Source organism: Cervus elaphus, chromosome 21 (genome assembly GCF_910594005.1).
Source record: "Cervus elaphus chromosome 21, mCerEla1.1, whole genome shotgun sequence".
Lineage (NCBI taxonomy): Eukaryota > Metazoa > Chordata > Mammalia > Artiodactyla > Cervidae > Cervus > Cervus elaphus.
The window spans coordinates 67,226,948-67,243,233 of record NC_057835.1 but is presented as its reverse complement, the minus strand read 5'-3'; the positions used below and the strand labels follow the sequence as shown (position 1 = coordinate 67,243,233).

The following is a 16,286-nucleotide window of genomic DNA, read 5'->3' as shown; positions in this document are numbered from 1 at the left end:
ATCAATTTTCCTTTAAATATGTTGACTTTAAAAATTCAAGCCATTTAAAATCAAAAGTTCAAACAAAGGACATTAAAAAAAATCTGAATTCTTCATTTCACCCTATGCAGAAGAAACCTTTCTGACAGCATCTTTGCGAATTTAGATATTTAACAATGTGCATAAACTTAAAGAAACAGTCACGAAACCCCTCCTTTACAATATTTCCCACTTTCATCCTTTCCTGTCCATTCCCTCTACAGCCTTGCTGGATTGGCACTTATTTATTCAACCAGATAACATGAAAAAGACTGTGGATCTTTCATTCTAAGCCTAAGTTTACCAGCAAGGAAAACTGAAGCCCAGTGTGACTTGCCTACAGGCACTGAGCTAGTTGACAGCAGAAACTAGACAACAGCCTCTGACGCTTTTTGCAAATTAAGTGCCTACAGGGGTCAGTAGGTAAAAGAGAAGACAGCCCAAGTGGGGAGCACAGATGTTCGGAGCTATGAACTCCCCCTCACAGTTATCATGTGGGGAAGAGGGCCAAGTTGCTAGCACTTCTGATGTTTAAAAAGATCATGGAAATTTGAAACCTTACATACTCATTTTTTAAATGTTGGCAATGTATTAAACATTTTTAAACCTCTGTGCAGTTTGACACAAGACACATCTACAGGCGGGATTCAGTCCACAGTTGGCCTGTTTGAGGCTCCTTCACACTGCTAACTCTAATTCAAATGTCTTTCATTTGCTTTGGGAGAAGGAAATGGCAACCCACTCCAATATTCTTGCCTGGAGAATCCCAGGGACAGAGGAGCCTGGTGGGCTGCCGTCTATGGTGTCACACAGAGTCAGACACAACTGAAGTGACTTAGAAGCAGCAGCAGCAGCAGCATTTGCTTTGATTGCTTCACTCCCTGTTCACAAAACAACCTTCAATGGCTCCCCACTGTCTACCGGATAGAGTCCAAACATCTTAACCCGTTGTCCTTCAAGGCAACTCATGTCGATATGTAAGACCTGAAACTGTCCTTCCACTTTCCAGTCACTGTCAGTTTTCCACGGCAACCAGAATGGCCACTGACGTCTACTCTACGTACAAAGATGTTCAGAAGGGCACCTGTCCAGACCACGTGGGCTGCTCCTTCATCTCCAGACTTTCTCCTTTCTTGGAGTGCCTTCCATCTGGGCACTCTCATTAATGAAACTTTGTCTTTAAGTGTCCAGCTCAAACAGCACCTCTCTGGAAAACATTCCTGATGGCCCCTGCTGAAAGCCACCTTGTTCTGAATTCCCAAAGGACTTTATATCCCTCACATGACACTTAAAACATACTGCCTTGCTTTAGAGTTACCTAAATAGCTTGTTTCCCCAAGCATCTAATAACAAGAAGGAAGGAAGAGTTTGAGTCAAAAGACTATGTTGAATATTCCACAGTGCTTTGTACAAAGTGAGGAGTTCAATAATCATCTTAGAAGCATTGTCTTTTTATACTAAAAACTTGTGGATCAAACATAAAGAAAATACCTTTGCAGAACTTAGTTGGATTTATACTTATATAGGCAGATGCCTAAGTAATGCAGATTGGGCAAAAGCCTTGCTTCCCTGATTCCCTAGAACACCTTCCCACTGAATTCCCACTTATTACTTGTTTGGGGATTTCTTCCTCTAAAACCACTCACATCTTTGCCTTAGATGCCACTGATTCTAAGAAGGCACTGTTAAATATTCATCTGTCACCTGAAATGTGTTTCAGGGAAGTTGCTCTTTTTCTGTGAGTAAGGTTAGTTTATCAGATCTGATGGTTATCTCTTGAAAAAACACAGAGAGCTGAGTATCACCGAACAGACACTGTCCAAATATTTCAGTAGTGATAAAATTTATTAAACTCTGGCTATCCAATAATAAGGGCTTCCCCGGTGGCTCACTCAGTAAAGAATCTGCCAGCAATGCAGGAGTACTGCTTGCAATGCAGGAGACCGGAGTTCAATCCCTGGGTTGGGAAGATCCCCCAGAGAAGGAAATGGCAACCCACTCCAGTATTCTTGCCTGGGAAATCCCATGGAGGGAGGAGCTTGGTGGGCTATAGTCCATGGGGTCGCCAGTCAGACACGACTTAGCAACTAAACCACCATCCAGTAGTCAAGGTTAACTTTGAGTGTGGAAGTCCTAAACTTATATCCCTTATTTTGTTTTCTTGAAGCCACTCCCATTTGCAGCTATCTATAATCAGTTAGGGCTTCCCTCCTGGCTCAGATAGTAAAGAATCCACCTGCAATGTGGGAGACCTGGGTTCAATCCCTGGGTTGGGAAGATCCCCTGGAGGAGGGCATGGCAACCCACTCCAGTATTCTTGCCTGGAGAATCCCCATGGACAGAGGAACTTGGTGGCTACAGTCTATGGGATCACAAAGAGTTGGACACAACTGAGCGACTTAAGCACAGTACATAATCAGTTAATGTCCAAAAAGAAAAGAAAAATTAGATTCCATTTTATTTCTACTGGCCTGCTCAGCACAAAAGGCACTCAATAAAATGTTTGCTGAATGAATTTTTTAAATTCAAGTTTTACTTTTGCTTAAAAACAAATGCAATCAATAAAATACCACAATCTTATAAGATAGCCTAAAGCTGCATAATAATGGGAAAAGTTGATACAGTCTTATCTCAAACCAGCTATGGTTCAGGTGTCAGCTGAGTAGTTGCAATTAGCATATTCCTGATACACTCCTTCTAACCTGTACAAACCTATACTGTCAAAGGCAAGTTAAGCCTTGCAAACATAAAGTTAAGTTTTCACATTTACGTCACATGATAAGCTATGTTTGGTGTCAGAGAGCCAAGACAATCTTGAATTCCAGGAAGCATTAAAGAAAACTAATGTCTACAGAGGTTTCCGCTCTGCAAACAATGTTTTCTCCTGTTTTGGATGATGCCATCTCAGGTCACATTTACTAACTCTTTAATTCCTTTACCAAAAAGACAAAAAATCAGTCAACTTTTATTGGGACTGCTTCTAGCATTAGCATATTATAATATGCTTTATAACATAAGCTAGCATAAGCATAGTATAACAGATATGCTCAAAGAACTTCCCATGAAAAGCAGTCTTTGTAAGTCTTGGTAGTAGGAAGGAGAAATGGAATCTAACAGGTTCAGTGTCCTCTCCTTTTTCCTGTTTTAGTATGTTTTGTGGTAAAACACACTCAAAGTGACATTCTCTCCTCTGTTGAAAACTAATAAGGTGGGCACATTTATTGTCTTTATATAAACAATCTTCTGGGTTAAATTTTTGAAAACAAAATTCTAACATTTCAGAAACTAACATTCAAAACACTTGGCAAGCATAAAGGCTTCCAGGTGTTTGATTAGTGGTTAAAGCCCCTGATTTAGACCAACAACAGATATTTTATAATTACACTGTTGTAAAATAAAAAGACCTATTGATTTGTTAAAGAACAAGAACAAAGTAACACATTATGAAAACAGAAGGGAGCCTGGAATAATCCACCATATCAAGATCACTTGCTCTTTCCTGAAAGAATATAAATGTGGCTAGAGGAAGGGCTTTTTTCTTTTTTTTTTTTCCTCCTGCTCTTAAACCAAGCCTGAAATAAATGGGCAGCTCCAACCCCCTTTGATCTTGTTAAATGTGTGTTTCCAGCGTACATGGGCGTTGTTGAGGCTGACGACGTTTTCCCACAGGGTCTGTGAGCAATGAGAGTCTGGCAACTGCAACGTGAGAATGTCAGTGTTCCTTGTGCGGAAATGGAAGGAGCTGAGCTTACACACTGGGGACACACACACACAGTCACCCTCAGAGCATCTGCAGAGAGGTGCTATCTGGTGGCCTTGAACCAGTTCTCTGATTCTGAGAATACAGTCTCACTCATGTTTTCAACTGTGAAACGATCCTGGGGGTGAATATGGGTGGAGGAGGTTTGCCCCCACACGCCTTAGAGTCCATCTGAGAGAACAGGGCGGGTGAATTCAGGCAGGAGAGGCGGGATGTCTGGGGACACAGAGGCCCAGACCCGCCGGCCTGTGTGACCCACTCCCGGGGGCGGCTGCCCAGGGCTTCCCCGCTCTCCCGAACGCGGGGCAGTGAGGTCCACGTGTGGAAACTGCGTGTCAGCTCTGCCCACGTGGGCAGCCCAGTGGCCTTGGGACCGTCGGCCGGAGGGCGGCCCCAACCCGGTCCCCACCGGGCGGCGGGGCGGCCGGCCCTTACCTGGTTCCGGCGGTACCACGCGCCCGACAAGGAGCCATTGCCGGCGCCCCGCGCCCCGTACGTGAAGTTCCCAGTCAGCTCGTCCAGGACGGCCGAGGCGGCGGCCCGGGTGTCCCCGGGCGCCGGCGCCGCCATGAGCGATCGCTGCCCGCTCGCCGGGGCTCGGGCTCCGGCCGCCTCCCGGCCCGGCCGCACCCGCCAGGCGCCGCGGAGGAGGCGCGCCCTGCGGAGGCCGCGCCGGAGCCACTTCCTGCTCCGTGTCCGGGCAAGGCGGGCGCGCCCGGGCCACCTGGTTCCCGCCCCCGCGCGGCGCCAGGTGCCCCCGGGGCCTCCCCGCGCTGCGGCCTCCCGGGGCGGTTCGCCTCGGCTCGGCCCGCAGCTCCGCGTGGCCGGGCCTGGGCGTGCAGAGGCCTCACGACTAGCCCCTCTCTGCGCGCGGGGTCGGCGCCGGTCGGGGTCGGGATGCGCTCAAGGTCAAAGCGCTTACAACTCCAGCGGCGCTGAGTCAACACTTAAAACTAAAGTGAACGGGAGTGAAAGGAGACATTCAGTTCAGTTCAGTCGCTCGGTCGTGGCCGGCTCTTTGCGACCCCATGGACTGCAGCACGCCAGGCCTCCCTGTCCATCACCAACTCCGGGAGCTTACTCAAACTCATGTCCATTGAGTTGGTGATCCCATCCAACCATCTCACCCTCCGTCGTCCCCTTCTCCCACCTTCAATCTTTCCCAGCATCAGGATCTTTTCTAATGAGTCAACTCTTCGCATCAGGTGGCCAAAGTATTGGAGCTTCAACTTCAGCATCAGTCCTTCCCATGAATATTCAGGACAGATTTCCTTTAGGATGGACTAGTTTGATCTCCTTGCAGTCCAAGGGACTCTTAAGAGTCTTCTCCAACACCACAGTTCAAAAGCATCAATTTTTCGGTGCTCAGCTTTCTTTATAGTCCAATTCTCACATCCATTCATGACTACTGGAAAAACCATAGCTTTGACTAGACAGACCTTTGTTGGCAACCCAAAGCAGCCACCTTTTTCGGTAGCTGGCAATCCAGCTCTCTATCTCAGATGCAGAGTTTCTCACTTATATTTTTAAAACTGTTTGCATATGGAAAATTCAGGAGTTCCCAGCAAATTTTATATGCAGCAAGAGAATAAAGATCTGAGAGATTTCATCTCAGGGCCAACACTTGACAGAACCTTAGCAATTATTCCTAGAAGGAAAGAAGGACTCTCCAGTGGTAGCTGGAGGACCCCGGCATATATCTGGGACTGGATGGGCTTCCCTCTGATGGAACCAGAAGAACTTGCTGGAAAGTTGCCAGCCACTGCATGTAACAATTTAGGTGGGGAGATAATTTGTAATGGGCCTGTGGAACTCTAACCAGGTGTTCTGGTTTTACCTGTATTCAAATAATACTGAGTTACTACATGTGATGTTAGGTCCCTCTGGCCTTGGGAACTCCACGATTCTCTATTGTTGCCCTGAAACTTGTGATTCTTTCATCGCCACAATGCTGAGTCTTCTTATATAAAGTGCTTTGACTGCCCTGACTTCATGAGAGAGAGACCTATAAGAAGAGAGAATTGCTGCTTAGCAGGGAACTAGGAGAAGGTTTTCAATGTTCCTTAGGGAAATGTGCAAATGAGAGAATAAAATGAGAAAAAAAAAATCATTTCAGATAGAGGAAAAACAAGACATCTCTTAAGCTGTAGTTTCCTGCTTAAGCACTCAAAATATTCAGTGAACAGTTAATATGGTAGCTAACTATTTCCAATTTCGAGGCTCATTTATTTCCAATAAGTATCTGAAGGGAACAGTGTCTATTTTTAATATTTCCTATAATGTTATATTACTTTGTACTGGTGACTTTATTAATGTTCCTTTCAGTTGAGATGGTTTGGGGTACAAGTAACAGAATATCCAAGTAAAAGCAACTTAAGCAATGACCATCTGTTATCTCCAGTGGGAGGGGGGCTCTGTGCGGTTCTATCACGTTGTCACCTCCATCTTTCTGCTCTGCCATCCCTGAGGTATTGGCCTTGTCCCTATTCATTGTGGCATCTCCAGACACTGCATGCAAACATGATCACATTTAGAAAAGAAGTGGGGCTTTTCTCCTTAGGCATCTTTTCGCTAGACAGGAAAGCTTTTCCAGAATCTGCTCCTCACCCCCCCACTCCCCAGCTGCCTCCCCCTCTCCGATCCCATTAGCCAGGACTGGATCACATGCCAGGGAGGCTGGGAAAGTGACTGGTAGGCATTTCCAGGCTTGGGAGTGGGAGGTGAGCCCCGCTGGTGAGGAAGAAGCAGGATGGGGTGGGAGGGCATCAATAGCAGAGCTTGGCACAACCATTGTATAGTGTATTCTATCAGCCAGATTGTAACTAGTCACAGGGTCTGTAACGAGCAAACTAATAAATGGATCGTGTTACTTTCCTAAACTGCCCACTGCCACAATAAAGTTCACACTTCTTCAGTATATCAGTAGGAGACCCTTTATGAGCTGGCCCCCATTCTCTGCTGCATTTAGCTCATTCTCATTTTATTTTTGAAATAAAAAATCATTTTCAGTTTCTTGGCATTTTTTTTCAAACCTTTACTTTTGGAGGATGATGGCACTTGGTGCAGAAGAGGTATGATGTATACAGCCTGTGATGTGCTCTGCTCTAGACGCCAAGATGTCACTGCAGTTGCTGTGACTGTCCTAGCATGTGGGGGTGGTTGAAACAAAGGATTCGTGACCAGCGCTCCTTCCCACACAGTTCACAAGGAGGCAGCAGGAATGCCATGTGAGCTATTTTGGTCCCAGGAGTGTAGGCAGCGCCCGGAGGCTGTTCCGGGCATTGTGATGGCCTGTGCCTCTTGCAGGGTTTCTTCGGGGGCTGTTCTGTTCACTTTACAAGATGCCAAAAGCCTTTGATCAACCTCCTGTCCTCAGCACTGGAACAGTGGAGGTCTGCCTTCCTCAGTTAATTCAAAGGATTCTATTCTGGGGCCACATCATTTGAAGCTGGACTTCACTGTGAACTTGGAGAGCAGGGTTACATTTAGCCCACCTTGCCTAGGATCACTTGCTTATAGCTTCTACAAAATAGTTTTGTTTTTTTAATTCACCTTTAGCATGAGTCAGTCAATGATAGTTTCACTAATGATGAATGTCTAAGGGGATAAGGTAGTTATTAGGGTAAAGATTAATTCAGGTCTCTTACATCATATACAAATGACAACCTCAGAGTAAATAATGAGAAAGGTAAATCTCTAAATTCTTTTGGACTAACCAGATGATCTCTACAGCTGACAGTATAAACAGTCTTTAAAGTGCAAATGCTAAAGGCAGATGGTCAGGTTCACATTCTTATTCTACCACCTATTTACTGTGTGACAGTGATCAGGTTGCTTAATTTCTCTGTGTCTTACATTCATCATCCATGAAAGGGAGTTAAGAGTACTGAAACATAGTACTTAGTAAGGAGCTTCCCTGGTGGTCCAATGCTTAAGATTCCGAGCTCCCAATGCAAGGGGCCAGGTTCAACCCCTGGTCAGGCAACTAGATCCCGCATGCCACAACTAAGACCCAGCAGAGCCAAATAAATAAATATATGCCACTCTTCAGCATCTATCCAGTGAAAAACAAGGTCCAAAAGGACACATGCACCCCAGTGTTCATTGCAGCACTGCTTACAATAGCCAAGACAAGGAAGCAACCTAAATGTCCATTGGCAGAAGAATGGATAAGACTTAGAGAACTAACTTACAGTTACCGAGGGAAGGCGGAGGGAAGGGATAGTTAGGGAGATTGGGATGGACATGTACACACTACTATGTTTGAAATAGACAGCCAACAAGGACCTACTGTATAGCACATAGACTTCTGCTCAGTGTTATGTGGCAGCCTGGATGGGAGGGGAGTTTGGGGGAGAATGGATACATGCGTATGTATGACTGTGTCGCTTTTCTGTGCTTGAAACTATCACAACATTGTTAACCAGCTATACTGCAATATAAAACAAAAAGTTTAAACGAAAAAAAAAAACAGTAAAATCAAACCCCCAAAAAATCTTATAAAAAAGAAAGAAAGGACTCAGTAAGTGCTGGTGTTTTCTATTACCTTGGTGGCGGTTTGATCACTAAGTCGTGTCTGACTCTTGCGACTCCATGAACTGTAGCCTACTGGGCTCCTCTGTCCATGGGAGTCTCCAGGCAAGAATACCGGAGTGGGTTGCCATTTCCTTCTTCAGGGGATCTTCCCGACCCAGGAATCGAACCGAGGTCTCCTGCATTGCAGGTAGATTCTTTACTCACTGAGCTACAAGGGAAGCCCTATTATTACCTTGGGTACTACTATTACCTTAGGATGGGGAAGTATTCCTTAAACAAAGAGAAAAAAATGCAAACCACAGAGGAAAAAACTGACACATACCATTAAAATAAAATTAAGAACTTTTATACATCAATAGACCATAAAGTATAAAAAGATAAGTCACAAACTAAGAATGTTTATTTGTTGCATATGTGATTGACAAAGGATTCACATCCAGAAAATATAAATAACAGTTAAATAACAAAAAAAAATCAGGCAGCCTCATGGAAAAATGGGCAAAAAATATAAATAGGCATTTTTCATGAGAAAATACAAATGACTCATAAACACATAAAATGCTTCCATCTCATCAATAATCAGGAAAAGCCAAGTTAAAATCCCAATAAGAACCATTTTACACCAGCTGGTTTGACAAAAGAAAAAAAATTTTTTTAATTTACAAAATATCTTGGTACATTTGGGAACACTACTGATTGTGTAGCTTATAAACAACAGAAATTCATTGCTCTTAGTTTTGGAGACTGGAAGTCCAAGATCAAGTAGCCAGCAAGGTCATATTCAGGGAGGCCCTCTTGCTGGTTCATGGTGAGCACCTTTCTGCTGTGCCCTCATATGGTGAATTGAAAGAGGCTAGGGATCCCTCTGGAGCCTTTTTATCAGGCATTAATCCCATTCATGAGGGTTCCCCTCCTAAAGCCTCATCTACTAATACCAGCCCCTTTTAGGGGGGTTGGATTTTAAATAATAGTTCTGGAAGGACACAAGCATTTAGACCAAATGCTGGTGAAGATACAGAGCACCAGAAACTCCTATTCATTGCTGATGCCATAGATATTGGAAATTGGATGTTGTTTGGTAAAGATGAAGGTGCACGTATAAATTTCACTCTTACACCCCAGAGAAACTTCTGTGTGTGGATAGCAGAAATATACAAGGATAACAGGACTGTTTGTAATAACAAACAAGCAAACAAACCTGGAAGCAGCTCAAGTGTCTATCAACAGAATTAGTGGGCAAATGAACTTTGATACATTTATATGATGAAATACAATACATTGAGTACATCCACATGTGGGAAAATTTGAAGAAAAGCAAGGGAATGAAAAAATTTGGATAGTGGTTCAAAGGTATTGGCAATGTTCTATTTCTTAAACTGGGCACGATCATTCATTTTATTATTAAAGATATACATTTATGCATAATATGACTTTTTATGTATGTTTTTATGTTTCTATGTATATTTCTATGTAAAATATACTATGGTATATTTTATAAGTAATTCAGGAAAGCACACAGTTTTGTGGTCAAAGTTTCCAAAAGTTCAGGGTCCTTAGACCTGGATTTAAGTTCAGTCTTCTGCTCAGTTACATGGTTTTGGACAAATTCTCTGGGATTCAGTTTCCTCATTCATAAAGTGAAAATAATAACATTTATCTCAAAGATTGTTTGAAAAATTCAGTGGTAGGTTCAATGCTAGTGAAAAACATCTTTTAGTTCAGTTCAGTTCACCAAACACTTTGTGCAGGAGCCAAGGACACAAGGATGAATGAAGCATGGGCCCTGTCCCTGGGGCTTGCACTGTAGTAAGCAGATAGGCAGGCAAGCTGATAAACTTGAATTAACCTTTGCCTGGAGCTAGGAGAGAGCAAAGAAGATGCACTCAGTTCAGCTTGGAAAGGCAGGTGCAAGCCTGAGATGGCTTCCTAGAGGGGGATGATGTCTGTTGAAATCCCAAAGGACGAGTTAGCTGAATGAATGAGAGAGGTAGGGGGTGAGCAAGAACAGCATAAGCAAAGGCCAGAGGCAAGAAACAGCACAGTTTGTACGTTTTCATGTTAGTCTCAGGTGGGATGAAATGTACCCTAAAATAAGGATAGAGAGACTGGCACGGCCAGGAGATTCAGAATTTCACACATCGGTTTATTACAGTTGAACTTGATTCTTAATGGAAGCCATGGAGTAACTTTAGATAAGAGAGCTGCAGGACAAGATTGGTGCTGTAAAAGATCCTCTGCTGGAAGGACAGGTGGAAAACGCCAGAGATAAAGAGATAAAGAGAAAAGTGAGAAGACTGCAATGGCTCAAGTGAGGATATATAGAAAGGCTGGAGAGAAGCAGAGAGAGTTTAAGAAAAGTTTAGACATAAAACCAAAGCAACCTGTTTATGGGGCAGGGGAAGAAGGCAGAAAGAAGAACCTAACTTGGGTGCTGGGTGCCAAGCCAGCACCATTGCTGATGCAAATTGGAAGGAAGAGCTGATTTGAGGGGAAAAGGGATGAGTTCGGTTTAAGTCAGAAACTTACTGAATTTGAGGTGCTTGTGGGGCATCCGTGCAGAAAAGGGTATACAGAGTTATCCCAAGATGCAAGGTGAGGTCAGGGCCAGGAAGATAGACTTGGGACTTATCAGCTTGCAGGTGAATGAGACTGACCAGGAGAGCACATGGCCTCCACTTTTTAGGGTAGGGCTCAGCACTGCTTGTCTGTAAAGGGCCAGGTAGTAACTATTTTAGGTTTTGTGGACTCTATGGCCACTATCATAACTATTTACTTCTGATACTATAGTGTGAAAGCAGTCACAGATAATACATAAGTGAGTGCATGGGGATGCGTTGCAATAAAGCTATTCACAAAAAACAGGTGGCCGGCCAGATTTGGCCCATGAACCGTAGTTTGCTGACCCTTGTTCTAGAGAGAGAAGAGCTGAGTGCAGAACACAAGGCCCAGAAGGACCACTTGAGAGGGAAGGGACTATATTTTCCAGGCCTCTTGGCATGTGAATGATAGAATTCCAATTCAAGGGGAAATTCAATAGCTCATAACGAATATCTGGGAAGTGGGGGATGGAGTCAGACCACTGGGTCGAGGAACTTGATTTTTTGGGTATGGGTTTCATCCTCAAATCTGCTTCACATGACGGGGGCAGGGCCACAGCAGCTCCCAGTGTCCATCTTTAGAGCCTGGGTTCAGAGGAGTAAGGAATGCTGCAGATTGACTATTGTTCCCAGTTCTTCATGCCCCTACTCGCAGGGATATTTGTATGACACAACCCCTGCAATTCCTCCCACAAGAGGTGTCTTCCCAGTGATTGTGGATGTGGCCACACGACTTGCTTTGGGAGTGTGGACAGAGTCACAGTGTGACGGTTCCGGCCAAGGCTTGAAGAAACGTCCCATGTTTCTGCTTGCTCCGCGCCCTGTCCTGAGAAGAGTGTGTCCCAAGTAGCCACTGTCCAGAGAGAATAAAGAAACCTGTGAAACATACCCAGAGGCAACCTTTGCCACATCTGACTGTGGACTATTGGCAAGAAAATAAATACTGGGTGTCACAGGCCACTGAGATTTTGAGAGTCTTTGCTACATAACAAAAGTGACTGATTGAAGGTATTCCCAACCAGCTTCATTAGTAAATGCTGGTGAAAAACTCTGATTGGCCTGATTTGGGACACGTGACCCATCTCTGAACCAGTCAGTGCGGACAGAGAGGTTTGGTATTATGATTGGCCCACCTGCATCACATGCCCACTCTTCAGGTAAGTGGGGCACTTACTGAGGTGAGGAGAAGGCGTACGGGGCAGAGGAAACCCTGCCGAGGAGAACCAGCATAGAGTGGTGCATGGAAACTCGGGCAGGAGAGTAACAAGAGCAGGGGTATGTGAATAATTGCATCAGCAGCAAAGAGAACACCAAGATGACAAACGAACTTTGTTTCTTGGTTTTGGCAACGTGCACGCGTGCGTGCTGAGTTGCTCAGTTGTGTCCAGCTCTTTGTGGCCTCATGGACTGTAGCCCTCCAAGCTCCTCTGTCCGTGGGATTCTCCAGGCAAGAATACTGGAGTGGGGTGCCATTTCCTCCTTCAGGGGAATCTTCCTGACCCAGGGATTGAATCCACATCTCCTGCGTCTCCTGCAGTGGCTAGCGGAGTCTTTGGTTTTGGCAATAACAACCAGTAAAAGTCATTGGTGATCTTTGCTTGAGCCGTTTCAGTTGAGTATCGGATGACAGCCGGATTATAGCTCACAATAATGTTTCAGTCAACTCCAATCCATTATGGGAATGCTAGTTGTAACCAAAATAGACCTTTGATAGGAGCAGATTAGGAGTCTGTTAAGGGAGAGCCAGGAGTTTTATTTAATTGTGCATCACTTGAAAGCTACATGAGGCTTAGGACAGAGATCATGCACACTCTACAAGACACAATTCTTAAGGTGTGAGAGGTCTCTTGAGGGTGGAACCAGGCGGAAAGGTGGAGTCCCGGTCCTGGCATGACCCTCAGGGCCTGTGGGCAGAACCAGATGTGAAGACTAGATCCAAGCAACAGGAAATTTAAAACAGCAGAGTTTAGTGAGAGATCAGGAGGAGGTGGGAGAGGCCAAGGGAGGGGAGAGCTGATAAGAGTCTCTGGTCCCAGGCCTGGAGAAACAGGAACACAGCCAGCCTTGTAACACAAGTATCCATCTGATGGAATGTTCATCCAGTGCCCAAACCTTCAGAGGGGTCTGACTTTTTCTTGACTTCTTCTAAGACCTCTTTCCTGGCCCCGCCCCATGCCCTGTCCTCCATATGCTCCCTGTCCCTCCTGCTTTCACTGATGTCGAACTCTGTGCAACTTCCCAAGGCTGTGTCTCATCAGGGCTGGTCCCCGGCATCTCTCCCTCTGCCTCATCGTAAATGGTACCATCTCAGGTCCCATTCCTTTGCTCTCCACTTTCATCTCGGGATGAATCCATGCCAAGATATTAAAGTAACAGCTCTTCTTCTTCTGTGCTTATTTGCTTTCTAAATAGAGTCCTGGTAATGTGATGTCTTCATCCAAAAGAGCATTTCTGTCAAGGGAGTAAGACTTAGGGCTGCTGGATGTGGGGCAGGCAGAATTGTCCCTCACATCTTACCGCAAGAAGAGCTGATTTTGCAGTTCAAGTTTGAAAATAGGAAAAGAACAGCATCCCAGCTCAGCAGTCAGCATCATTCTCTCTTCTTCTACTGACGGGATGAGGCCCACCCACATGAGGGAGGGCAATCTGCTCTTCTCAGTTTACCAACTCAAATGCTAATCTCACCCAGAGACACTCGAAGGAATGCTTGACCAAATGCCTGCTTATCCTGTGGCCCAAATTGACACATGAAGTTAGACACCATAGCAGGCTCCACAAGAAAGGGAATAAGAGAGACAGTCCTGTTTGCTTTTAAAACTGATAAAATGGCCTGACGGCTGTGACGAATGTGGCAGGCAGAAGTTTCACAGACAGAAATTTGATTATTTCTACCATTTTCCTTTGGCCTGGAGTTTGATCTCTGTAGTAATCCGATTTGTAGGCCATTCTACCTGGATAGAATTTCTTTTCTATCTTTGTCCTCCCTCCCCTTCTCCTCCAGCAACACTATCATCATCGTATTGTCATTGTCATCAACATCCAAGGTTTCTTGAGTGCCTGCTGCTTATGGGACTCTGTGCTAGGAAGAAATTTGGAATTCACAGGGGAAACTAGATCTGTCCCTTGTTTTGAGTGGCTAAGTGTCAGTTTAGGAGCCAGAACATGTACATAAAAAGTACAAATCAAGTATGAACTGGATAACTAAGTGCAACATGCAGGAGGATAGACTGGAGGAGGGCATGGCAACCCATTCTAGTCTTCTTGCTTGGAGAATCCCATGGACAGAGGAGCCTGGTAGGCTACAGTTCACGGGGTAACAAAGAGTCAGCCACAACTGAAGCGACTGAGCGTGCATAGGTTCATCTTCGATTCCAGAAAAAGGAGGGCTTAGCAGGCTGACCATGGTCTGGAATAGCGTCAAGGAGGTCATGATCCTTGGGCAGGGCCTGAGGGAAGAGTATGACCAAAACGCATGTTGGGAAGGAGAAAGACTGTGTCCGGTCACAGAACACTGGATCCAAGTGGAGAGTGCAGGTGTGGGAGGGGACTGACAGGGCCTGGAGGCTTGGTGGCACCTGCACCAAGGAACAGCTTGACGCCTGGGGCGCAGCCTCCAGGAACAGCTTTAGGCCCAGCTTGCTCATTAAAATCTTTTGACTGTGTGTGAAGTTTTCCAGGATCAGCACAGAGTGTCTGCATCTCCCGGAGGCGTCTCCTCCCAAACTTGCCTTATGAAACCTGCCCAGCAGGTCAAGCATGAGGCTGCTCCAGGGAGTGATACACACACCCTCTGCAAAGCCCTTCTCCTGGATTTGCACATGATTAAAAGAAAGAAAAGCAATGAAAGCAAAAGCCTTGTTCTCCCGGGTGCAGTCGGGCTGGTTTTATACTGTTAGTCCGGTGTATCTGGGCCCGCATCACTGTCGGTTCTTGGTGAGTGTTTGGGGGATGGGATAGAAACTGTGTGAGCCAGGAGACAGTGCAAACTGTGCCTCCTGCAGCCAATGAGGCAGCCTCTCTACCGCCCCCGAATCTCCCCCAGGCCTTCCTCGGTCCTCAGGAGGCAGTGTGGGTTGCAGAGAGTCATGTTCTGAGAAACCACATGAGCTTCAGTTCTGCTCTGCCAGGAATCAGCTGCATGACCTTGGACAAGTCATTTTACTTCCCTCAGCCTCATTTCTCATCTGTGAAATCAGAGGCTTGGACTAGCTGACGGTGCAGAATGTTTCCAACTCTGAAGGATGAGTACAGGAGAATTTTATCTTCCTTGGATTATAACAAAGAGCTTTTTTGTTTTTTCCTCCCCTGTCTACTTAGGGGAAGAGAGAGCCACTTGAGAAGGGACTAATCCGTCTCCCTGAGATGTCTTGGGATGTCTGACAGTCTCCAGTCAAAGAGGGTTGGCTTTTAGCTACCAGCCACACTTAAAATAATATCTTTTATGGGTATTTTAGAGAGATGGAATATTTAGAGAACTTTAAATAAAGGAGAACTAAGATTCAAGAATGCTATAATTGAGTAGCTCTGTGATCTTGGACAGATTACTTCACTTTTCTGAGATTCAGTTTCCCTTTTTGTGGTGGCGCTAGTGGTAAAGAACCTGCCTGCCAATGCAAGAGATGTAAAAGACGCAGGTTTGATCCCTGGGTTAGAGAGATCCCCTGGAGGCGGGCATGGCAACCCACCCCAGTGTTCTTGCCTGGAGAATCCTGTGGACAGAGGAGCCTGGCGGATGACAGTCCATGGGATCACAGCGAGTCGGACACGACTGAGTGACTGAACATCAACAACATACAAAATATTATCATTTCAACACAGAGTCAACATGGAAATGTTAATTAAGTATTTAATTTCTTCATACCGTGCTTGAAATCTGCTTTGGATTTTACACTTTGCATGTCCCAGTTCAGACAGCACAGTTCAAGTCACAAAAGCCACATATGTCTAATGAATGGTTGCTGTATTGGAAGGCGTAGCTCCAGGTTAAGGTTGATGAAGCCTAGCCTTCCACCCTCCATTCCATTCCTCAGTTCTAAGTCCTGTTTGAGAATCCAGGTCTTTCCCAGGTGGCTGTCCTGAGAAAGGCTTTGGGCTTCTTTGAAGACATGCCCACCACCCACATGGGCGTGCTTCAGTCTTACATGTCTTACTAGAAAAATCACAGCATGACACCATAACCATAAAATCCATTCCACAAGGTACATGTATACCATGAGAATAAATTTCTCAAGGCCCTTCAAGCTTGTTATCTGAAGTATCAACTATCATCAAATATCAACTATCATCCTCTTTTTCAGACATGCATTTTGGAGAGCTTGATTTACTGTGATCTTGGCTTACATTCAACCTTCTCTGATAATTCGTTTGTTCATTCA

The 16,286-nt window shown here is 45.2% G+C and overlaps 1 protein-coding gene across 1 annotated transcript in view; it reads right to left on the bottom strand.

The window, feature by feature from the left end:
* The window catches only part of NIPAL2 (NIPA like domain containing 2), a 77,338-nt gene extending 72,880 nt beyond the window's left edge, over nt 1–4,458 (bottom strand). Inside the window, exon 1 of the mRNA XM_043880119.1 lies at nt 4,214–4,458. Coding sequence (XP_043736054.1) covers nt 4,214–4,348 — 135 coding nt within the window. The 5' untranslated portion in view covers nt 4,349–4,458. The remainder of the gene's footprint in view (nt 1–4,213) is intronic.
* Nucleotides 4,459–16,286: the final 11,828 nt, after the last annotated feature.